Here is a 25,215-nt window from a genome sequence, read left to right on the forward strand (position 1 = left end):
CTCAGTGGGGTCACCTGTAAAGGGCTAACCATGACCAGCTCTTGCAATAATTGGCAGTGCCATGGGATGCAGGACTGTGTGGCAGCATCAAGCCCGAGGATGGCAAAGGTCAGCAGTAGCCAGCCTGTCCAACCCCTTCCTGCTCCATACAGCTCAGAGAGGTGACTTCCCCCCAGTGCATGCAGTCAGAGGGGCTAAGCCCCAACTCCATTCCCACTCAGCTGCTGCCTCCCAGGGCACAGTTCTTTCCACCTCTCTGGGGGTTTCCTCCCTGCAGGACAGCCAGTGGGTTTGCCCCTCATCCACAGGGCTCCCGGGAGGGTTACCCAGCAGTGGATCACCATTGCTTACACCTCAGTTTCTATACCATCAACACAACATCAACAGAGAAATGAGCAAGGTGAAGTCCGACAGTCAGAGGGTGGAGAACATCCTCAGTCCTCAGCCCACAGACTCCCAGGCACCTACCCTGTGGCCAGCCCCAGGCCCCGGCCAACCTTTCCAACGTTCATGACAACCTGAGCAAACTTCAGCGGCTTGGCAGCGGCAGGGCCCTGGAGCAATATCAGCATTGTTTGCCCTCAGAACCACACTGCATGGCAGAGGTCAGGAGCAGAGGGTGTAAAGGCCCTCCACTCCCCATTCTGGGGGGTTCACTAGCCATCAAGACTGCCCAATAGCAAGCTGCAGCCATCAAAAATGTTCTTTCTTCTACTAAAGTGAAATGTGTTTCTTCAGAATCCCCATCCATCCCCAGGGATATGGTTTGGATATTTGTCCCACCCAAATCTCATGTTGAAATGTGATCCCCAGTGTTGGAGGTACCTGGTGAGAGGTGTTTGGGTCATGGGGGCAGATTCCTCACGGCTTGGTGCTGTCCTCACCACAGTGAGTGAGTTCTCATGAGATCTGGTTGTTTAAGTGTGTGGCACCTGCCACTACCCACCTTCCTCCCACTCTCGCCACGTGACATGCCTGCTCCAGCTTCGCCTTCTGCCATGAGTAAAAGCTCCCTGAGGCCTCCCCGGAAGCCAAGCAGATGCTGGTGCTACTTCCTGTGCAGCCTGCAGAACTGTGAGTCAATTAAACCACTTTTCTTTATAAATTACCCAGCCTCGGGTATTTGTTTACAGCAACACAAAAACAGCCTCACACACCTGGAGCCCAGTTTTGACCTTTTTAGCAATCCCCCTTTCTCAAGACAGAACTCCAGAGACTGAGGGGGTGGTTCTGTTCCTCTACCCATTCCTCCCCACAGCTTCTCCTTTCCAAGATAAACATTCCCGAAGTAATCATTAAAATGACTTCTGTGATTAATATTTCCTCCCCTTCCCTCAAACACAGCAATGTTTTGTTTGTGTGCTGTCATCCAAACAGCAATCCGGAGGAGCCTGAAGATGTGGGGTCCATTCTAGACCCTAGCAGCTCTGTGACCTTCAGTGCTCTTCTCTGAATGTATTCTGAGGTTACAGTGGAAGCAGGTGGGAAGAAGTGTCCATTCTACTTTGGAGGTCTCGCGTCTCACAGGAAAGCTGCCCCTCACTGCTGGGATCCCTGCACTGTCTACATGGCTGGGGAGTGCCTCCTCCCAGGTGGGGTCCCCCCTTTGTGCTTGCTCACGAAGAAGCATGCCAATAACACCCCACAGAGGACAGCCAAAGGCCCACCCAAGCCCAGGTGAGGCCACGCTTGAGATCTACTCCCAGCACCTGAGCAGGGTCGCATGGAGATAATTTACCAATGCCAACGATGTCACCCACCGGGTAGTCCCATTCTGTGCCAAGCCCTAAGGGCAAGCAGCAAGGCAGCCAATGGGTTGTCGCCCAGACAATAAATCATAGACCACATTGTGACTGTTTTTGTAGAAGTAAAGCTCAGGAAAAGGAATGGGTTCTGACTGAGCCAATGTTCAGACAGAGAACATTCTTAATAATTTTAGATACATGTCGAATTTCGAAAATACATTTTTTTCCCCAAAGCCAAGCTTATATATACTAGCATTTCTCACACAAGTAGTTTGATATAACTACAAATCTCTTTCACAATTCCTGGAACATGACAATAAACAAAGGAGAAACAAGGAATTACTATCACTCTTTGTAACCCAGGAGACTCTACCTAGAACCCTATGGTCCCAGAGAAAAGCCTGTTCCCAGTCCCCTCTCACTCTGCACTCTGAGCCCATTTCCCTAAACCTGATTGCCCAAAGGAGCCTCTGGTGGTTGACCCCAGATCCCAGGCAACATCAGGAAACACACTGGCATGGCTTTTTATGGTGGACAAAGCGCTCCTGTTGGCTCAATCTTCATAAGTGTCCTGTGAAGTAGATGTTACAATGCCAGTTTCACAGATGGGGAATTTAAAGGACACATCCAAGGTCTCAGAGCTGCTAAGTTCTAGAATGGACCCCACATCTTCAGATTCTTTGTCTACTTGCTGTTTGGATAACACTGGCACAAATCCACATGTGTTTGAGGAAAGAGAAAGAAATCATTCGAGTAGTCATGTTTAACCTGCATATGAAATCTAACTAAATTAACTAAGACTCTTTTATCTGGGAAAGAAAAGATTTGTATTGGGATTCTGACAGATTACATTATTGGCTCAAATTCTTCTTCCCTCTCTGTTGCCACACCCTTTGACATAGGACTCTGCAGTTCCTCATAAGAAAAAGACGGAATATATTTTCCCATTCCTCAGCTCTGTGAGGTACAAGGCAAAGTGACAAGGTGCTGGCTCTAAGACTAGGGCTCAAGAGCCTGGCATGCTTCCAGTTGCTCTCTGATGTCTGTCCTGTCACCATGAGAAGAGCACACCTGAGCTGGCCCACTGGTCCCAGAAGAGCATAAGAGATCCGTGGTGCAGAGATGCCCCAGCTGAGACACCCAACCAAGCCCAGCGAGAGCCGAGTCCCCTGCCGACCTGCAGCAAAAACTCCTTAACAATTAAATTAGACTGGTGCAGGCCACCTGCCTCAGTAGGAATTGGTACAGAGGAAGTCCTAGCCCCTCCATCAGGGAATTCCTATATTGAAAGAGAAGTGGGAACACACTCACCGTTTCAGACTTTGGGATTTTATGAGTGAGTAAAGTTGGAAAAAAAAAAAAAAAAAGCAGGAGCGGGTGAGGTCCCAGGCTGCTAACTTTTTACTTTTTCAAGCAAAGGCAATATATAAAAATAACCGTGACTTACTATCCCATCAATTCATAAAAGATAGGACATTTTAACACTAAAACTGAGGAAAGGATATAATCTTAGAATATGACACAGTCCTTTCTAAGCAAAGTTACTTGGCCACCCTCCATACGTGAGCCTTTTTCTTTCCTTCTGTCACAGATCAATGAAAATTCTGTCACAAAATAGCTCCAGCCTGTGTGACAGCAACTTTTCTGAATGCTTTATGGTAGAACTGTCAGAAGAACATGAAATTAGCTACATAAATTGTGAGACTTAAATCTTGGTTCTGTTTGTTCTGTGACAATATAAAAGTTACCTTTAAAAAAAAAAAAAGTCAAAAAAGAAAACAAAGCTAAAAATAAATTTGAGCACCTCGGTCGCACCTTCTCCACTGGCTACCAAAGGCAGTCGGAGCACCCGGCGCAGCTGCCCACCCTCACCCATGTGCCACTCCTGAGTTACACTCCGCAGCTCCCTAAGATGCCAGTGCTGCGCTTCCATGACCATAGTAACATCTGAAGAAAAAGCACAGTGGTGATTTAAATGGAAGTTCTACCGGGGATACAGGGACACATAACTGGGACAGAAGAGAGAGGCAGAGAATCCCCAGCACCAGCTCCAGGGACACATGGCTCAGTCAGCCATGAGTGCTGTCTTCTCTCTGAGCCCTAAAGAGCCAGTCCAACCTTCTGCCGGATGTGTGGTGACCTGGGAGAAGAAAGAGGTCTGAAAGTGGATGGTGGTCATAACAGACTAGATTATCCTTCGAAACTATCCACTGTACCATGGACGCCACATTGGCTCTGGCTAACAGAATGTGAGCAACAACTTCACTTGTCAGTTTCCTGCAAAAGCTTTAGGAGCCAATGTGTGGTTCTCCAAGTCTCTCATTTCCCTCTGTCATGAGATCATCAATGTTTTCTTTTTTTTTTTTTGAGACTGAGTCTCGCTCTGGTTGCCCAGGCTAGAGTGCAATGTCGCAATCTCGGCTCTCTGCAACCTCTGCCTCCCAGATTCAAGCAATTCTCCTGCCTCAGCCTCCTGAGTACCTGGGATTACAGGGGCCTGCCACCACACCTGGCTAATTTTTTTTTAACATTTTTAGTAGAGACAAGGTTTCATCGTGTTGGCTAGGCTGGTTTCAAACTCCTGACCTCAAGTGATCCTCCCGCCTCAGCCTCCCAAAGTGCTAGGATTACAGGCGTGAGCCACTGCACCTGACTGACCATCAGCGTTTTCAACAGAGGCAGCTCCTTCAGGCTGAGGCACAGACTAAAGTCTGTACCAGCTCCCAAAGGTCACGTAACATGTGTAAGAAATAAACCTTGACTGGTGGGGCTCACTGAGACTTCAGAAGCATTTGTCACCAAGGCATATCCAATCTGACCGACATGACACGGATGCTACTCATTGGGTTGGAGAGCTCAACAGCAGTGGCAACAGAGGAAGATGGCAAGCTCATCTTGGAGTTATTTCTGTACTTGGTCCCTGAGTGAGAGGCAGAGGTGAGGGTTGAATACAGAGATGCCTAAGACATAGGCTCCTGACCTCACCAAGCATAAGACCACCTGCAAAGGCTAATCTGACCCTCACATGTGTGGCTCTGGATTTTCAATGCAGAGAAGCAAGGGCTGTTCTTTGTAACTGGAAAGCCTGGGATCTAATCCCAATCCGGACATTTTCTTCCCACCTTCATCCATTCTTCCCATGAATACTTACTGAGCCAGGCACAGGGAAAACAAACAAGGTCCTTAACCTCACAGGCTCACATTCAGGTGGGAGGACAGACAATAAGTAAATCTGATAAATACCAACTGGGCACACTCTGTCCAGGAAACGAGCAGGGTGAGCTGAGGGACACTGGGGAAGGCTGCTGTAGGTAAGGAGTTCAGGAAAGGCCTTTCTGAGGAGGGGATGTTTGAGATGGAAAATGAGAATGTGTCAACCATGCAAAGAGCTGCTGAAAGACAGAAAACGTGAGCTGAGCCATGGCAAACACAAAGGGTCTGAGATGGGAAAGAGGATGGCTTGTTTGAGGAACAGGAAAAAGGCCAGAGCTTTGGAAACAAGGTGAGCAAGGAAGGACTTTCAAGGAGCCACCCTGCCCTAACAGTCTATGTTTGGGTGACATTGACCTCTTCATTCAGCCATCTATCATCTAATGAACAAGTATGTACCCAGAGCCTACAGTGTGACAGGCTGTGGCCAGGATCCAGGGATGGGGGTCCTGGCCACCAGGGGCTCATGCAACTCTCAGGGCTCACTGTCTTATGAACACAAAGAAGATGCCTCTGAGGAGCCCTTGGTGGCTACAGAGGCTGCGAGGTGACAGCAGTGGGCGAGAGCCATGTTCATCCCTTCCCAGAAGAGTTGGGAGGCCTGTTCAGCATCCCTGGGGCCTGCAGCCTCCTGGACTCCCACTGGGAGAGGGGCAGAATGGAGATTGCTTAAAGTCCTCTGCCTGCTGATTATAACCGTCCTTCAGCACCCCTCCCCAACCCCGGAGAGAGGCAAAGATGTGGAAATCATCTGGCACAGGGCCCAGAAAAATGGTCCTACCGTGGAACCAGGGGGCGATGAACTTGGTGTTCCTCTCGAAGCCAGCTCGGCGAGGCAGCTGCTCCTCCTTAAACCAGCGGACGATGACATCTCTAGAGACTGGGCGCAGCGGGCGCTCCCAGGTCCTGCTGAAGAGAAAGAAAGGGGGGAGGGCAGAAGAGTCAGGGAGGGAGAAAGAGCAGAGGGAGAGGAAGGCAGAGGGGAAGGAAAGAGGAAGGGAGAGGAAGGTAAAAGAAGGAGGAGAAAGGGGCGTGGAAGAAGTGGCAGGGGAGGGCCATGAGACAATGAATAAGCATGGTGCCCACATCCATGCCTACAAAGAGGATTACAACAGCCCAGGTACTCGAAGGCATTTTGCAGATTATAATGTACCACCTGTTATTATTTATTTAAAAGAAAACTGTTACCGATTGCTTCAAAAAACAGCCACACAGGTGGGAATGAAAACAGGCTAGGAGGGGGTGTCCGAGGAAAAGAAAAGGCACATTTTCCCTTGAGCATGGCCAGGGCATAAATACCAGCATGGATGAAGGAGGCTCCTGACAGAAAGTAAATGAGTGTGTCCCATCCCCTTCTCTCTCTCAGAAAGAATTCTGGGTCTTGTCCCCTCCTTACCTCTCCCTCCCCGCCCTCTGAGGGGACGCCTGCCTTTGCCACAACTCCTGCGCTTTTGTAAGGCAGAACCAGGACAGTGAACAGAGAGAGAAGCCGGAGAACCTCAATTTGCCCTGGAAATGGCTGAGATTCCCTGCCCAGAAAATAAAAAGTATGATGGAGGAAACGGAGGCGGAAGGAAACAAAACCACACGTTGGTAACTATGGATGGAATGGGTGAGGGACTGAAGGCACGGAGGGCGGGAGGAGGAGGGGCACCGGAAGAGTTTAGACGAGGGAGTAGATAGGTTTTAAAGTTTTCTCACAGGTGAGCCAAGATCGTCACTGCTTTCGTGTCTGAACTGCGGTTCCCAGATGCATACATAGACTGGGACACATGAGACCCCACTGCACTCAGGCTACACTGAAAGCATAGTAAGAGCTGGCAGCACACGACACATGACAGGCACCCACAACTGTGTGGTGAAGTACAATGCAGTAACACCACGGTGCATGAAATCATGGCACAAAAATACAGCATCTGGGCCGAGAGCGGTGGCTCACGCCTGTAACCCCAGCACTTTGGGAGGCCGAGACCAGTCTGGCCTGGTCTACTCCCTCGTCTAAGCTCTTCCCGTGCCCCTCCTTCTCCCGCCCTCCGTGCCTTCAGTCCCTCACCCATTCCATCCATAGTTACCAATGTGCGGTTTTGTTTCCTTCCGCCTCCGTTTCCTCTGTCATACTTTCTATTTTCTGGGCAGGAAATCTCAGCCATTTCCAGAGCAAATTGAGGTTCTCCGGTTTCTCTCTCTGTTCACTGTCCTGGTTCTGCCTTACAAAAGTGCAGGAGTTGTGGTGAAACCCCATCTCTACTAAAAATACAAAAAGTAGCCGGGCATGGTGGCAGGCACTTGTATTTCCAGCTACTCAAGAAGCTGAGGCAGGAGAATAGCTTGAACCCAGGAGGCGGAGGTTGCAGTGAGCTGAGATCGTGCCACTGCACTCCAGCCTGCGCAACAGAGCAAGACTCTGTCTCAAAATAATAATAACAATACAGCATCTGAGGAACAAGGCAACAGCCCACCTTGAGCAACCAAAGCCTCTTCGCCATTTCCAACTGAGTGACAGGAGCCTGGTAAATTCTTATTTTGTTGTCATCCACCTAATAGTACTGGCATTTAGAATTCACAGTTATCCTTGTTTTTTATAAAATCAATGTCAGCTGTCCTCTCATGTGGTCTCCGTATTTGCCCTGTACCCTCACTTTGACACTGTGCTCAGCGTACCTCCTTACAAGCCCAGAATAAATCCATGGGGCATTTCTTTACTCGCTCTAAACTGAATACATTCACACATGCACACGCATGCACACACACAATAGTGAACACTGTAGATTTGAGAAAAGATGTTGGAAGGACAGAGGGTGAGGTTACATTGCATGGCTTACAGCCGTCATCTGTGGAGTTGGCCTCCAGCCCCTGTTTTCCCATTCGCTGCCACTCTGGGCTTTCCTTTATCCCCTGCAGCCCTATAGGGAGCCAGCCTGTGTTCCCAGTCCTCACACTCTTCCTTCTCAGTAACCTCAGACGTCTTTTTTCTTCATTAAGCAGTGCAGGGCAGCCTGCTTCACCCAGCCTCTTCCTCCACATTTGCATCCCCCAAAAAATAGCTGTGCTCGGTGAGGAAAAACTCCTCTAGTTTCTAGGACTTGCTTTCCTTAGAAGGCAATAGGAAGTTATATATAACAGCAAAAAATAAATCCACTCACTCTTGTCCCTCTGTTTCTAAGCAGTCGATTTGAATTCGTTTCTAAGCAGAGAGTTTCTAAGCAGGGAATGTGACTCCCCCAGAATATAAATGCTACATTTATATACCTTAAAATTTTGATCATTCTATATAAATTAGATAGTTTTCACTTCTTTTTTCTTTTTCAGCTAATCTATGGCATTTTCCCTTGTTATAAACCCTTCAAAGGAGTCACTTTTATTTTCAGAAAACATTCCAGTGAATTGACTTAACCAAAATTCACTGTAAACAATTACATTGCTTCTGACTTTTTGCCATTATTAATAATGCTATGATAATCATCTTTGCGCTTTTTCCAATTTGCAGATAATTTCCTTAGTATAGATACTGGCACTGAAATTACTAGCCAAAGTCATACCAGCAGTAAAGAGTAAGGCCTGGGTAAAAAGATATGTGAGCAGCTTGTATACTGGTCCACAAGAGCTGACTGTTAAATTTTCAGGAATTTTCTAAGCCAGTTGTTAAACACAGGCATCATTAAAAGTTAAATGTAATAGACCAGGCACAGTGACTCATGGCTGTAATCCCAGCACTCTGGGAGGCCAAGGTGGGCGGATCATCTGAGGTCAGGAGTTCAAGACCAGCCTGGCCAACATGGTGAAAACCTATCTCTACTAAAAATACAAAAAATTAGCCAGGTGTAGTGGCGTGCGCCTGTAATCCCAGCTACTTGGGAGGTTGAGGCAGGAGAATCACTTGAACCTGGGAGGCAGGGGTTGCAGTAAGCCAGGATCGGACCACCACTGCACTCCAGCCTGGGCGACAGAGCAAGACTCAGTCTCAAATTTTTAAAAAAAAAAGTTAAATCTAATAAATGTACAATTAAATAAGTTTTATTAAAATAAGGATAATAAATACTCAAAACTAAAAAAAAAAAAAGAGTATAAATACTAGATGTGTATTCCAGGAGGCCACTTGGCCCAAAGCCTCACTCCTGAATCTGAACCTCTCCTCCCATCAGCAGCATGCATCTGCCCTTAGCACAAACAGATGAGATGTGCTGACAGGCGCCACAGAGGTGACAGCAGTGAGGCCATGGGCACCCGTCCCATGGGGCAGCTTCAGGAGAGAAGCTGGTAGGAGGGCCCTCTCACTGCCTGGGCCTGCTGCCCTGTGTGCACAGCTGCTTGGCCCCTTTGAGGCTCCCTCTGGAGTGAGGCCACTGCTCCCCTATTGGCTGCACACAGCCAGCCCAGAGCCAGGTTGCACCACGGTCCATGTAACTCCGTGAAATGGACCTGAGGGACAAATTCTAGGTTTCTTTTAAAAAGCATAGATGACGAGATGGCTTTTCTAACTATGCCCCCAAATTTAGAAAATATAAAAGAGGTCGGGTGTGGTGGCTCACGCCTGTAATCCCAGGACTTTGGGAGGCCGAGGCAGGTGGATCACCTGAGGTCAGCAGTTCAAGACCAGCCTGACCAATATGGTGAAACCCTGTCTCTACTAAAAATACAAAAATTAGCCAGGTGTGGTGGCATGCACCCATAATCCCAGCTACTCGGGAGGCTGAGGCAGGAGAATCACTTGAACCTGGGAGGCGGAGGTTGCAGTGAGTGACCCAAGACGGTGCCATTGCACTTCAGCCTGGGAGACAGAGTGAGACTCCGTCTCAAAAAAAAAAAAAGATATAAAAGAAAATTTGACCTTTTAACAATCAAGAATTCCTGCATGACAAAAAATTTCATCACAAAAATCAAAAAATAAGTGCCAAACTGAGAAAAAACATTTATCACAGACAAAAGAATCCTCTTCCCTAATATGTAAGGAGTTCTTAGAAATCAATAAGGAAAAGACAACACAATAAAAAGATCATTTACAGCACATTGTATAGAATACTATGCACTTGTAAAAAACCTAAATAGATAATATAAGAATTGATATGAAAAGCCTTCTAAAAACTAGTTAAATGAGGGGAAAGCAATCAAAGTGCAGAATCCCATGTATAAAATGCAAACTTTTCTACAAAAAAAAAAAGGGGGGGGGGAGGAATAAGGCCTTTCATGATGGTAATTGCAAAAACGAAGTGAGTGGATACATAAAAAACTAAGAACAGAGCCGGACGCAGTGGCTCACGCCTGTAATCCCAGCACTTTGGGAGGCCGAGGTGGGCGGATCACAAGGTCAGGAGATCGAGACCATCCTGGCTAACATAGTGAAACCCCATCTCTACTAAAAATACAAAAAATTAGCCGGGTGTGGTGGCGGGCACCTATAGTCCCAGCTACTTGGGAGGCTGAGGCAGGAGAATGGAGTGAACCTGGGAGGCGGAGCTTGCAGTGGGCTGAGATCACGCCACCACACTCCAGCCTAGAGGATAGAGCAAGACTCTGTCTCAAAAAAGAAAAAAAAAAACTAAGAACAGTAGTGACCTCTGGAAGAAGGGGGAATGGAGTAGATGGAGGGAGAGAGGGAGTCAGCCATTTCTCAGTATACCTTTTTAAACCTTCTGATTTGGGAATCTTATACTTGACAAGAAAGGAAAGGGTGGGAAGGGGGAGGGGAAGAAATGAAGACATCATCAACTGTCCCTAGACTGCAGGCAGAGGCAAAGCAAAACTCAGACACCCCTTCATTATCTGGGGGTGACTGGACTCTTCTGCAGATTACCTGACGTTAAAGGAGCCGGCAGGTGCTCACCACCCAGCCTCTGGCCCTCCTGGGGACAGTGGTCGTTCAACAATGATGAGGGAAGGGGGGCACCCAAGAGGAGAGAGGCCAAACCTTGGGGTGGCCTAAGGTGGGGGCAGGTAGAAAGAAGAGAGGCTCCCTCCAACCTCCTAACCTTTGGTCCTGGCAATTTCGGACAGTCACCTAAGTGCCCTTGCCAAACAAACCCTCAGGGGACACAAATGTGTGTGAGGACCCGCCTGCAACCAACCATGCTAAACTGGAAACCTACTATTCCAGTTGGAGAAAAACTGGCTTGCCTGGGGCTCCGAGAGGCAGCAAGCCCTGGTGTCCAGGCTGCCCGGCCATGCTTTACCCATCTGACAAGAACTTGACTCATTACAAGTTCTTAGCTTGGTGCCCTTAGAGTCTCAAATTATATGCAAACATTCTAGATCTTTATATATGCATATTTGAGGGGGAAGAAGGTACACAGCTTTCTTCCGATTCTCAAAGGAACCCTTGACCTTAAAAAGGTCAAAGCTCCCAGAACTCCAAAGTTATTACAAATCTCCAACTCCCACATTTCTCCTCCCTCTCCTACCCTAGACTAGGGCTGAGGTCCAGAGGGGAAATGCTAGCCCCAAACTACACAGCAAATCTGGGGCAGAACCGGAACTGGGACCCCGGTGTCCCATGCCCTAATCCAAGGCCCTTACCCCAGCCACACCAACGCGGAGCCTCGACCCACCTGACAGGCAGGGCGAGGGGCTGCGGCGGACCCGGGCCAGGGAGGTGGTGATAGAGTCTTGCCTCCTGCTCATGGCTCTGGCCAAGCTCCTGGAACATGGAGCTGAGGCCGGCGACCGTGCCCTTCTGGATAGCACGGAGCGAGTGGCGTCGGTACTCGTCCCGGGCGCGCTGGGCTCCGCGGCTCCTCTCCTCATCAGCCGCCTTGGACCGGCGCACTGGAAAGAGGAAGACAGCGCGTTAGCCCAGATCCGCAGCCCAGGCGGTGCACTGCGCCAGCTGGGACAGGAAATATTCGGTTGGTGCAAAAGTAATTGCAATGTAGTGGCAAAAAATCGCGATGACTTTTGCACCAACCTAATAGTCCAGGAACCTCAGGATTCACCTGGCTGCAAGGAAGCTCAGAACCCAGAATGACAGAGCAGGCCCCACCCAGCCCTAGCAGCAGCCCTAGGGCAAGCCTGTCCCTACAGAGGTAAAGATACCCAGACAGTTTAGGGTTGTCTGGTTGTTCCTGTGACGCCATTCCAGAATGGCCAAGCCACCTTGGGGTGGAAATTTCCATCTCCCTATGTATTTCTTCCTGGAAGTGGCCTGCTCAGAGCAGCTCCTCAAATCCTCTGCCCACTCAGCTCACCTGTCAAGGTGGCCAGCACTTCCAGACACCACCACCGTCACCCACATTGACAGTGCCAAGCCCTGGGCTTGGTGCCTTCCCTGCATTATCTCACTAAAGGACTTCCCCCAACCACCCAAGCAGGGAACATCACTATTTCTGCCTTAGGGGTGAGGAAACCAGCCTCTGAGAGGTTAAGTAACTTGCCCAAAGTAAATCAGCTAATAAGGAGCAGAGCCTGGACAGAAACCCAGGTGTGCCTGGCTGTAAAACCCACACAGTTCTTTCCACCCCATGGCCCCACCACTCAAGCAGCTACTTTTGATTTAAAACCCTGTGTATCTGACACCAGAGCTCTTTCCTACTAAAAAACAAAGGAGCATTAAAAGACCATCTGGCCCAACCTCCTCATGTTATTCATGTGGAAACTGAGGCTCAAGGAAGGACAGCAATTTGCCCAACTGGGTTAATGGACCAGGCCAGGAACCATCCTTCCTGCTACCACAAGATGAGTTGTTGGAAACACTAGTGTCTCAGTTCTGGAGCCCTTTCTTGGTTTCCCATGACCTTGAGAGCTGGTAGGTGAGTGTATGGACAGGGAGGGGGAAGAGGATCTTTTGCTAATTCTAACAGCTTACAAGACTCCAAGACACCCCGCTCTCTAGCCCTCTGTCTTCACATACACATATATTAATAGATGTGTACATATTCATTTTTTTGAGATAAGGTCTCACTCTGTCACCCAGGCTGGAGTGCAGTGGTGTGATCACAGCTCACTGCAACCTCGACCTCCTAGGCTCAAGCAATCCTCCCACCTCAGCCTCCTGAGTAGCTGAGACTACAGGTGTGTGCCACCATGCCCATCTAAGTTTTTAAATTTTTTGTAAAGACAGGGCTTCACTATGTTGCCCAGCCTGGTCTTGAACTCTTGTGCTAAAGCAATCCTCCCACCTCAGCCTCTCCAAAGTACTGGGGTGATAAGAGTGAACCACCATGCACGACCTCTTCCATCTTTTTGTACTCCTCAAGGAAGGGCCCTGTCTCAGCCAAGTGGCCTTGAAAAGATATCTGTGCTTTTAAATCTCAAAAGGGAGGTCTGGGACCTGGAAAATGCCGGAAAGGGAACAAAACCCATTAGAGGCAAATTCTGGAATTAAAACCAATTATTTTGTAGTCTCATTGCATCTTGGCAGGCCCCTATCTGCCTCTAAAATCCAACTATTTTGCAAAAAAAAACCTCTTGCTGGCCTTGTTCTTCTAATTGCACCAGGCTAATGCCCCAGCCCCAGTGAGTCACCTTCTCTTCTCAGAGTAAAATCTTAGTCTGTTTCTACTCCAGTGCCACTCAAGACATGCATAGCAGGCACCTACCAAGAACTGCACTGTTAGTATTTGCAGGATAAAGGTCAGTAGCCCTGTTCCTCAAAGAAAGCATTTCTACTTCACAAGTTGTCAAAGAACCCTTTCTGGGAACAGAACATCTCCCAGATCTGACGAAGGCAGCATGAAGTCTATCCCTCAGAAGGTATTTATGGAAGTGCCCCCATGGGTGTCCCATACAGAATATCCACTAGGCTATGAACTCCACGAGGGCAGGTGGAGAGTTTGCTTTGGTCTATTCATTGCTTTATTCTAGTGCCAAGAACACGGTTGGCAGGCGATACATATTTTTGTATGACTGATTGAACTCAATTAAGTATTTAGCACTGCACTAGGCCCTGAGTTGGATACAGAGATAATAGTGAAGCAAATCCTTCTTTCAAGGCACTCACGGGCAAGCTGAGAAAATAAGACCAACAAATATCTCTAGCATAATGAAGAAAGTAGTGAGCATCATTTAAAAAAGAGACCAATAAAGTATTGTCAGAGCTTAGGGGCAGCAGCCTCGCATTCTGCTAGGGAGCCAGCAGCCATCACAGGAAATAATTTGACTGGGTGTGGGAAGATCAATAAGAGTTTTCCAGAGAAAGAAAAGGGAAGAGGCCATTCCAGAGAGAAAACCAAGGTTTCAGTGGTTTGTCACTCCTTATGTTACAAGACTCCAAGACACCCCTCTCTCTGGCCTTCCATCTTTTTGTGTTCCTCAAGGAAGGGCCTTGTGTCTGCCAAGTGGCCCTGAGAAGACATCTGTATGTTGCGGCCTCTAAAACTCAAAAGCGAGGTCTGTAAGTTCCAGACCCTAAGAACACCATGACACCAGCCTTGTATTGTAACGAAAGGCTCCAACAAGGTCAGGATGCCCCGGGATGGGCTTTGCAGACATTTGACTGCAAACTAAAAACTAGAAGCTCGTGCCATACAAGCACCATGACTTTTGGAAGATTACAGCCCCTGAGAGACAGTGACATTCAGTGACAGACAGGCAGGCAGGTTGCAGAAGGAAACTGTATGCAGACTAGGGAGCCGGGTTTTTGGAATTCAGACAGGTAGGGCCTTGAGCCATTTGTCACACAAAGACTAAACCCATTCTCCTAAAGCCCAGCTCTAATCTTACCATTCTCTTCCTCAAAAGCCTTCAGTGGCTCCCACTGCACACAGAATAAAATACAAACACCTTGGCCTGCCAGGTAAGGCCCTGAGAAGTGCCCTGCCTACTTTCCTTACTTTCTCAGCTCAGTGGGCTCCTTCCCCAGCACACACACACACACACACACACACACACACACACACACCCCACTTTGCACTGTAGCTCCACCACGCTCCCACCAAGCTACAAACCTGCCTCTGTGCAGCTGTGTTTACCAACTCAGACCAACTGGGTCAGCTCAGAAATCTCAGGCCCACCCTACTCCCCTGCCCAGACAGAAAAAGCTCAGTGTCCTGTAGAATTCAGATGATCCGGTTACATCCTGCAGAGAAACTCCATGCTTCAAAGCAACATTAATTTGTACTAATCCCTTGGGTGAACAGAACAATGTCCCTGAAAATTAATGAATAATCCTATAATATGGGGAAAGGCATCAGTAAAGATTTTAATTGTATGTGAAAGTGGATGTGTTTAAATTCTGCTCCGTGTGATCTTGGGCAACCTGAATTACCTTAGCTACACCTTCTTTCCTTGTCCATAAAGTGGGGGTCTGACTGGGTTGCTTTGAGATGTAAACGGGACAGTACATGGCGGGCTTGGAAAGCCCTGGCATGGGCTAGGTTTATTAAATATTATATGTTATTGTCGTGTTTGCTGTGAGATAAAGAAGCTGAAATGGCACCTTTAGAAAGGGTCCACCCCTGAATGGAGGTGGGGAAGTGATGTGGGAGCAGAGGAGATGTGTGGAGTCAGGGGCTCTTGTCAGAGAATGGAAAAACCAAGTGTGAGCAGGAAAAGCCTCTGACCCCTGGGGAGGGAAAACAGGCAGCCGAGATGCTGAAGGGTATCACACAGGCCTTTTGTGACTCGGCCTGCTGGAGCCATGGTCCCTTGGTGGAAGAATGGGTTTGGCACTCAAGATGAGGTAAGCAAAGTTCGACAACAGCTAAACTTGGGCCAAGGGAAAGGGCTCTCTCAACCCTTATCCAAGGCTTCTGAGGTCGGCAGCCAACCACCCTCGTGGTCCTGAACCCTGCGGGCAACGCCTGATGGCTGCCAACAGTGACCCCCTGTGGCCTCCAGGAGCCACTGCAGGAGTTCCTTAAGTCCAGAGCACTTCACACCCATGTGAATGTTGTAATGACTCAGCTTCGGGAACCATAAAGCCCCCAGGGATTCCTGAGCTAATTCAAGAGAGGACCCTAAGTAGGACGCTAATCGGCCACATGGGAGCTCAGGCTAGCATTATTCTGAGTTATAATACCAAAAATATGTGGCACCTAGAGTTTAAGGAGAGCTTCAAGCCAGTTTGTCCAAGGAGAAACTGCACGATGTCCCATCCCATCAAGGGATAGAGAAAGCCCTTCTTCTGTCTTCTCCTTCAGCTGTGCTCCCAGCCCAAAATTCTGCTATGCTCACTCCACTCCCAGCCCAGACTCTACCCCCACAAGCCCCTTCCGGCTCCACCTGTCTCAAGCCTACAGCATTTTAGTATCACTGACCCCGACTCTGGTGCACACTCCTTTTTAAGAGGAAAGGGAATGGAACCCACATCACTGGACCCCGACCTGGGCCTGAGGCCACGTTTCCCACTCCGCTCTGTCAACAACCTGGCAAGAAGTGAGACAACCAGTGTGCAGATTGTTGGTTAAAGGCCACAACCAGAATGACACAGGTCAAGGAGCCACAGGTAAACACAAGTCCCTCTGACGACTCCAAAGTCCTGCTTACATTTCTAACCTAGTAACAGCAGCAATGATAAATGTCCAGTTTTTACAAATAATATCATTTCTCAAGTCAGGCTAGCTCATCTCTGAATCTCTGGGCAACTAGATGTTATCTAACTCCACACTCCTACAAGTTCACAGTTGAAAAACTATGAAATGAATTTCTGTGCCTGATGTATTCAGAGAGTCTCAGAAGCCAGAGCTCTGCTGAATAACTGACTGAATTCTCTGTTGAACTGAATAACTAACAGTATTCAAGTGATACTAAATGGGATAATTTCCCTTTTTTCTAACTTGGAGAATTTAATTTGGGTGTTTTATCAAAAACTGCTGCTCCCCCATAGATTAATGGCCCACTATATCTTTCATATTAAATCAATTGAGTGCAGAATGGTTTTGTTGGATGTGAATGACAGGCTCTGGAGTTTAACTCATCATTCTTTAAGAAAGGCTAAGATGAGGAACTAAAACCACAGGGCTTGAATGATCACTTCTTTTCTGTTTTTCAGAGGCTTTCCCATTTTCAGTTGCCACACAGTACATTAATGAGCAATCAAGCAGCTCCTGGGCCAGTCGATTTCCATTCTCCGTCCCTAATGAGAAACCAGCCCTGCTCTTAACTTTCCATCCCATTGTGTAGCTAAAAAAGAAGAGCACTTCATGAACACAGACCTTTACAACTTAGAAAGCACTGTTACTTCCTCTCTCTCATTTCACCCTCCCAACAGGCCTCAGCTCAACATGATTAACCCCATTATACAAACGTGGAAACTGAGCAACTGAGCAAGAGCTTGCTCAAGGTCACACTAGTAAGTGGGCAGAGCTAGGACAGGACTCCCAGTCCAGTGCTCCTTCCCACACACTGCAGTAGCCTCGGGAGACAACTTTGTAATGGTTCACAATTTTTTGTCAGATCTTTGCTCTGCCTCCCCTTTCCACCTGCCTCCTCTTTCATCCTGAATTTAAATGAATGTTTTTTTAACTCTTTCTCATCTTATCTTTCAAGCCTCATTTTTCATCACCAGAACCCCAGGATGCCACCACACTGCAACGTGTGCCATGACCTACGCACACAATAATCTTGCTTTGCTCAGCAGAGTTCCCTCTGCTATGACACCCTGTCCCACCTTCTTCGCCCACCCATTTTCCCTGAACCAAATGCCATTTCCTCTGCAGGGCCTTTCCAAATGCTCTCCCTTCTGAAAGGGATTCACTCTCTCCTGGTGTATTTTATTTTATTTTATTTATTTTTGAGATGGAGTCTTGCTCTGTTGCTCAGGCTGGAGTGCAATGGTGCGATCTCAGCTCACTGCAACCTCCACCTCCCGGGTTCAAGAGATTCTCCTGCCTCAGCCTCCTGAGTAGCTGGGATTACAGGTGCACATTGCCATGCCTGGCTAATTTTTGTATTTTTAGTAGAGATGGAGTTTCACCATGTTGGCCAGGCTGGTCTCGAACTCCTGACCTCAAGGGATCCGCCTGCCTCAGCCTCCCAAAGCCCTGGCATTACAGGCATGAGTCATTGTGCCCAGCCTCCCCATGTATTTTATACAAACCTATGTTGGCACACTTACCTATTGAACTGTAACTCGGGCATGTAAGCCACTTTTTCCAGGCTGAGATTTTTGAGGGGAGGAAATATGTCTAATACAATGGTTGGCATACAGTAGGAGCTCAATTGATGTACAGTTGTCCCTCGGCATCCTCAGGGGATTGGTTCAAGGAAACCCCTCCTCCACTCCCCATCTCTCATGAATACCAAAATCTGCGAATGCTCAAGCTCCTTTTATAAAATGGTGTAGGGATTGCGTATAGCCTATGCACACCCTCCCATATACTTTAAATCAGCTCTAGATTACTTCTCATACTTAATACAATATGAATGCTATGTAAATAGTTGCTATACTGTATTTTTATTTTTATTGTTATGTTGTTATTTTTACTGTTTTTTTCCAAATATTTTCTGTCAGAAGTTGAGTGAATCTGCACATGCAGAACCCAAGGACACCGAAGGCCAAGCCTATACTGTTGCTCCTCAGTCTTACTGGGTGCAGATGACAAGCATCTCCCCCAAGCGGCAGGAGGAAGCATTGTGGGGAAAAGTTCTGCGAGTAAGATCAATGTTGAGCTACCACCAGCACTGAACTTCAGTAAAGATAGAGCCTCCATCTGCCTTTATTCTGTTATTTCAAACAAACTTGTTATAGAGTGTAATGTCTGCTTAGTGTTCCCGCAACCTCAGGCATCCCTCGGCAGTCCTTGGAATGCCCAGCAGTAACTCCACAGGACGGAACCCATGAGGAACTACCTGTGCATGGACCGCTGGAGGCCTGTGAGGCCAGTGACCAAAGACATCCCTCCTACAGGCTGCTTTTGGAGGTACCTAACCTGCAGGCCAGAACACTAGGCCAAGAGTAAGGAAAAAGAAAAGCCTTCATTTGCGCCTGATGCTTCGACCTCCCTATTAAGTCTGAGCCTGAGATTCCTTATCAGTACAATAGAAATGCCAATGCTCTGCTATGAGGCTGTTCTCGGCTCATGAGCAATGAATGTCCTAAGGCTTTGTGAACTTTCAGGGTTCGGGGCATTCAGATGAATTTAGTGAGGGCACAGTGTTTAGCAGTATTTGGCAATTCTTAAAACAACTCCAACCCATATGTGAATGGGCATGAAATAGTTCAACAGCAGCTGCCCAAATGTTATCAATGAGCAAGGGGAACATTCTCTCCTGAGCATATGCCCCTGAGGCATCGCCTAGGAGCGTGCCCCAGATAAAAAAAAAGAGCTTTGACCACAATGTTGCATTTGTATAATTTTAACTCTGAAAGGAAGAAGTAAATGGTAACAGTGAAACCCAGGTCCCAAGGCTGGAAGTGGTCAACAGAGAAAAGGAGGCATGGTCCTGAATACAAACAGACCCCACCCACATTTCCCTCCCCAGTCCAAGGACACACCAATACCCAAGTAACAAGGAATGGAGACTTAAACGCAAAATTCCACTGTAATTTCAACTGCATACACATGCATTCCATAATGTGATTCCATTCTCGTTCCAAATAGAGGGAACCAATCATTTTCCATCTCCCACAAACCAATGATAGGACTACTCCCTGAACACGCTATTAAGGAGGGATTGAAGAATTCGGTGGACTAGCCACTCTGGTGCTCCAGGAGGAGAGGACAGAGGAGTCTGTTCCCTGCTTACACTGCTGGAGTGAGCCTGAGATTCGACCCTATCTGAATAGCACAATCTCTTAAGCTTTCATTGATTCAAAGAGCTTCTGAGTGCAGCGGTCACTCAGGTAGGAAGGGAACTTTCCTTAATAGAAAAAAAAATCTCAAGCTAAAGGCAGCCACTAGGCCAGGGCAACAGTGTTGAAAATATATTACACACAGCCCAAAGGGTTTCACAGAGGAGTCCCTGAAGCCACAGGATGCGGGGACGATTCAGGGGGCCAGGGACCATGGGCCCCCTCACTCTCCTCACCCGGGCCAGCTGCTCACACCTTCTTGTACCCAGTGGGCTTCAGCATAAACATATGTGAAAACAGCAGCCATAAGGGAGCTTGGAGAACAAAGACAGCCCAGTTTTCAAGCTCTTTTGTAAATACAACAGTAAGTCCCTAAGAGAGAGAAACAGAAGACCTGGTTGAGAGATGAGGCTTGCACTGCACTGTGCTGGCATTGCTACTCTGAGGCACTGCATACAGGATAATCTCTGCTCTGGGCCTGGGCACACAGCTCTCAGTCTGCCAGGGCCCAAGAGACCTAGGAAAATCTGATTGAGACATCAATGCTGAGAAGCAGAAGGAACACTGGTGTCTTAAAAATTGCAACTGCCTCATTTTTTTACACATTTTGTGCAAAAATTGTACAAAATAAAAATTAAATTTTAAATTTTTTAAATTTTTTTTTAAGATTCTGTTTGGTTTATTCCTTTTCCAGCATTTGATTACATGCTAGGTCACTTGGAATAAAAAAAGATTCAACACAAAATTAAATAATTTCCACCCATCCACCTTCCCAACTGCCCAGTTATGGCCCCAAATTTGCCCCAGAAGTTCTGGGTGTTTTAGGACTGGCACCAAATTAATTATATGTCGGCTTAAAAAGGTATCAGTGGAAAAGGTGAATTAAGGACCTCTGAAAATCCTCTCTTCCATAAAACAATGAAAACACTGGAAAATCCTCAGAACCAACTTTCTCAGATTGTTAGAAATTAACCAAAGGCTTATAGGAATTCAGGGAGCATTTATTCAAGAGAAAAAGGTTCATAGCAAGTGAAGAGACTAAATTCGTAATAAAAAAAAATTCCCATAAAGAAACCCGAGGACTAGATGTCTTCACTAGTGAGTTATACTAAATATTTCAAGAAAAATTAATTCCTCTTTACAAATTCATCCTGAGAAATAGAAGAGGAATGAACACTTTCCAACTTGTGCTTTGAGGCTAGTATTACCCTGACACCACAACCAGACAAAAACATCAAAGAAAATAAAACTGCAGATCAATATTTCCTATGAATACAGATGCAAAATCCTCAACAAAATAGTAGCAAATGGAATTTAGCAACATATAAACAGGATTATGTGCTATAAAGAAGTGGGATTTATCCCAGGAATGTGAGACTAGCTCAGTATATGAAACTCAGCCATGGAATCCACCATGTTAATAAAGAACAAAAAACATATGATCATCTCAACAGATGCAAAACAAGCATTTGATAAAATCCAACACCCTTTCATCATAAAAACACCCAACAATCTAAGAAAGCACGAAACTTCCTGAACCCAAGGTTATGTATGAAAACCCACAGCTAACATCATATTAAATGGTGGCTAACATCTGTAATCCCAGAACTTTGGGAGATCGAGGTGGACAGACTTCTTGAGCTCAGGAGTCTTAAGACCAGCCTGGGCAACATGGCAAAACCCCGTCGCTAAAAAAAATATATAAAAATTAGCCAGATGTGGTGGTGTGCATCTGTAGTCCCAGCTACTCACGAGACTGAGGTAGGAAGGTCACTTGAACCTAGGCAGTTGAGGCTGCAGTGAGCTGAGATAATGCCACTGCACTCCAGCCTGAGTGACAAAGTGAGACCTTGTCTCAAAAAACAAAACAAAACAAAATAGTGAAAGACTAAAAATTTACCTCTAAGATGAGAAACAAGAGAGGGATGCCTTTTGCCACTTCCATTCAACATAGTATTGGAAGTTCTAGCCAGAGCAATTAGGTAAGAAAACAAAATAGAAGGAATCCAAACTGGAAAGGAAGAAGTAAAACTATCTCTATCTGCACATGAAATTATCTTGTATGTAGAAAATCATAAGGAATACACAAAAAGATACATTCCAGCTAATAAACAAGGTTAGTAAGGTTACAGGATACAAGATCAATATACAAAAGTCAATTGCATTTCTATGCACTAGCAATAAACAATCCAAAAATGAAACTAAGAAAACTATTCTATTTACAATAGCATCAGAAATAATACGCCATTAGGAATAAACTTAGCAAAACAAGGGCAAGGCTTCTACACTGAAAACTATAAAATATTATTGAAAGAGATTTTTAAAGACTTAGATAAATGGAAAGACATTCTGTGATCATGAATTGGAAGACTAAATATTGTTAAGACAGCAATATTCTCCAAATTGATCTACAAATTTCATGTAATCACTATCAAAATTCCAGCTACCTTTATTGCAACAATTGACAAGCTGATTCTAAAATGGAAATGGAAATACAAAGGACTCAGAATAACCAAAATAATCCTGAAAAAGAAGAACAAACATGGAGGTCTCATACTGCCCAATTTCAAAATGTACAACAAAGCTACAGTAATCAAGACTATGTTGTACTGGCATAAGAAACAGACATATAAATCAATGGAACAGGATTGAGAGTACAGAAACAGGCCAGGCATGGTGGCTGACGCCTGTAATCCCAGCGCTTAAGGAGGCCAAAGCAGGCAGATCACTTGAGCTCAGGAGTTCGAGACCAGATTGGGCAACATGGCAAGACCTTGTCTCTAACAGAAATACAAAAAACAAAAACAAAAACAAAAAACAGGTGTGGTGGTACACGCCTGTGGTCCAGCTACTCAGGAGGCTGAAGTGGGAGGATAGACATTTGAGCCCGTGGCGCAGAGCTTGCAGTAAGCTGAGATCACACCACTATATTCCAGCCTGGGTGACAGAGTGAGACTCCGTCTCAAAAAAAAAAAAAAAGAGAGAGAGAGACAGTTACAGAAACAGACATATTTTTGGTGAATTGATTTTCAACAAGAGTTCCAATACCATCCAATGGAGAAAGAATAGTCTTTTCAACAAGTGGTGCTTGGACAACTTGGATGGCCATATGAAAAAGAATTAAGTAGGAACCCTACCTCACATAAAAATTAAATCAAAATGGATCAAAGACCTAAATGTAAGGGCTAAACCTATAAATCTCTTAGAACAAAGATAGGTGTAAGCCAGTGTGACCTTCCTTGGATTAGGCAATGGTTTCTTAGATAAGACACAAATCATAAACAACCAAAAAAATGGATAAATTGAACTTCATCAAAATTAAAATTTTTTGTGCTTCAAAGGACTATCAAGAAAGTGAAAAGACAACCCCAAAGAACAGCAGAAAATATCTGCAAACCATATCTCTGATAAGAAATTAATATCCAAAATATATAGTGAACTCTGGCAACTCAACAACAAAAATTCAAAAATGGGTAAAGAATTGGAATAGACATTTCTCCAAAGATGATATATAAACAGCCATAAAGCACATTTATAAAATGTTCAACATCATTAGTCACTAGGAAAATGCAAATCAAAACCACGATGAGATGTCACTTCACACACACTAGAAAGGCTTTTATAATAAAAAACACAAAAAATTACAAGGGTTGGCAAGGATGTCAAGGAATTAGATCCCTCATACATTGCTGGTAAGGATATAAAATGGTGCGATCACTTTGGAAAACAGTGTGGCAGTTAAGAGGTGAGACCTTTAAGAGATGATTGGATCATGAGGACTGTGCCTTCAAGAATGGATTAATCCTTTCATGGATTAATGTATTAATGGGTTAATGGGTTATCATGGGAGTTGGTTAGCTATCAAGAGAGCAGGCCTGTATAAAAGCCAGTTTGGGCCGGGCATGGTGGCTCACACCTGTAATCCCAGCACTTTGGAAGGCCAAGGCAGGTGGATCCCCTGAGGTCAGGAGTTCCAGACCAGCCTGACAAACATGATGAAACCCTGTCTCTACTAAAATTACATAAATTAACTGGGTGTGGTGGCACGCACCTATAATCCCAGCTACTAGGGAGGCAGGAGAATCACTTGAGCCTGGGAGGGAGAGGTTGCAGTGAGCTGAGATCAAGCCACTGCACTCCAGCCTGGGCGACACAGCAAGACTCCAACTCAAAAAAAAAAAAGCCAGTTTGGCTCTTAGTGTACCTTCCATCTCCATGTGATGCCTTCCACTGCCTCAGGACTCTGAAGAGTTGCCACTAGCAAGAAGGCCCTTACCAGACGCAGCCCCTCAACCTCAGACTTCTCAGCCTCCAGAACTATAGGAAATAGATTTATTTTCTTTGTAAGTCACTCAGTCTCAGATATTCAGTTATAGAAATAGAAGACTAAGATACCATATGACCCAGAAACTCCACTCCTAGGCATATAGGTAATATTCAAGAGAATTGAAAATATATGTTCACACAAAAACTTGTACATAAATGTTCATAGCAACATTATTCAAAATAGCCAAAAAGTGAAAACAACCCAAATGTTCATCAACTGTTAAGTGGACAAACAACAATGTTGTATATGCATACATTAGAATATTATTCAATCATAAAATGGAAGGAAGGAATGATACCTGCTACAACATGAATGGACCTTGAAAACATTGTGCTAAGCGAAGTCAGACACCAAAACATTATGTGGCTTTTGGTGTCTGACTTCGCTTAGCACAATGTTTTCAAGGTCCATTCACGTTGTATCATGTCCATCATAGGCAAATCTAGAGACAGAAATTGATGAGTAACTTCCAGGGATATGGTGGGGGAAGGAGTAACTGCTAATCGGTACAGAGTTTCTTTTTGAAGTGACAGAAATATTCTGGAATTAGTGGCAATGATTGCACAACTTTTTGAGTACACTAAAAAGCACTAAATTGTACACTTTAAAAGGCTAAATTTTATGGTATGTAAGTTGTATCTCCATTTTCAAGTCTATTTAATGAATCTGGCATAAGATTAAGACATGCTGAGGACCAGAAGGCTGGCCAGTAGAAGACACCTCACATCTCTGCTCTCCCCATTTGGCCCCAGTTGCAATCATCAGTCAAGGGTACCATCACAACAGCCTCCTCCTTGCTCTCTTCCCAAAACCCTACCAGATCTTGTCACTCGCCTTTGAAAGTTTCCCACTGTCCACGTGTATTAATCATGCCTTTTCATTTTCTGTATTTTCTGATTTTTTGACATCTGAGGCCTTTCTGATTCTGGAGAGGTTGCCCCTCCCAGGAATAGCCAATTTGTAGGGACAGTAAAGGGCTTGCCTGCAAGTGCACCTTCATATGCAAACCATTCAATCGGAAGCCCATCCCACAACTACCTCCCTTGTTGGGCTTTCACACTCTGAGCCACTGTCTCCCTGCCTTAATCACCCCACTGCCAGATGATGCAAAACTAGAGACAGCCCCTACACCCAAGAGCTCACTTTAGTTATTTACACTGGCCAATCCTAAGCCTGCCTAGCCTGCCTCTCCTTACCTTTCCCCAGGAAATCACAATAAACACTCTTGCCCATGTTTTCCCCCACTCCCTCTGCCTCCTGACCCACCCTGG

General features: G+C 46.0%; 1 protein-coding gene across 2 annotated transcripts in view; it reads right to left on the minus strand.

Moving 5' to 3' along the window:
• The window catches only part of SH2D4B (SH2 domain containing 4B), a 110,943-nt gene that overhangs the window by 31,245 nt on the left and 54,483 nt on the right, over positions 1-25,215 (minus strand). For both annotated transcript variants that reach the window (XM_054522359.2, XM_002820751.4), the window contains exons 5-6: positions 11,498-11,714; positions 5,737-5,861 (exon numbers count right to left, since the gene is read on the minus strand). In XM_054522359.2, coding sequence (XP_054378334.2) covers positions 5,737-5,861; positions 11,498-11,714 — 342 coding nt within the window. The remainder of the gene's footprint in view (positions 1-5,736; positions 5,862-11,497; positions 11,715-25,215) is intronic.

This window comes from Pongo abelii, chromosome 8, assembly GCF_028885655.2.
Source record: "Pongo abelii isolate AG06213 chromosome 8, NHGRI_mPonAbe1-v2.0_pri, whole genome shotgun sequence".
Lineage (NCBI taxonomy): Eukaryota > Metazoa > Chordata > Mammalia > Primates > Hominidae > Pongo > Pongo abelii.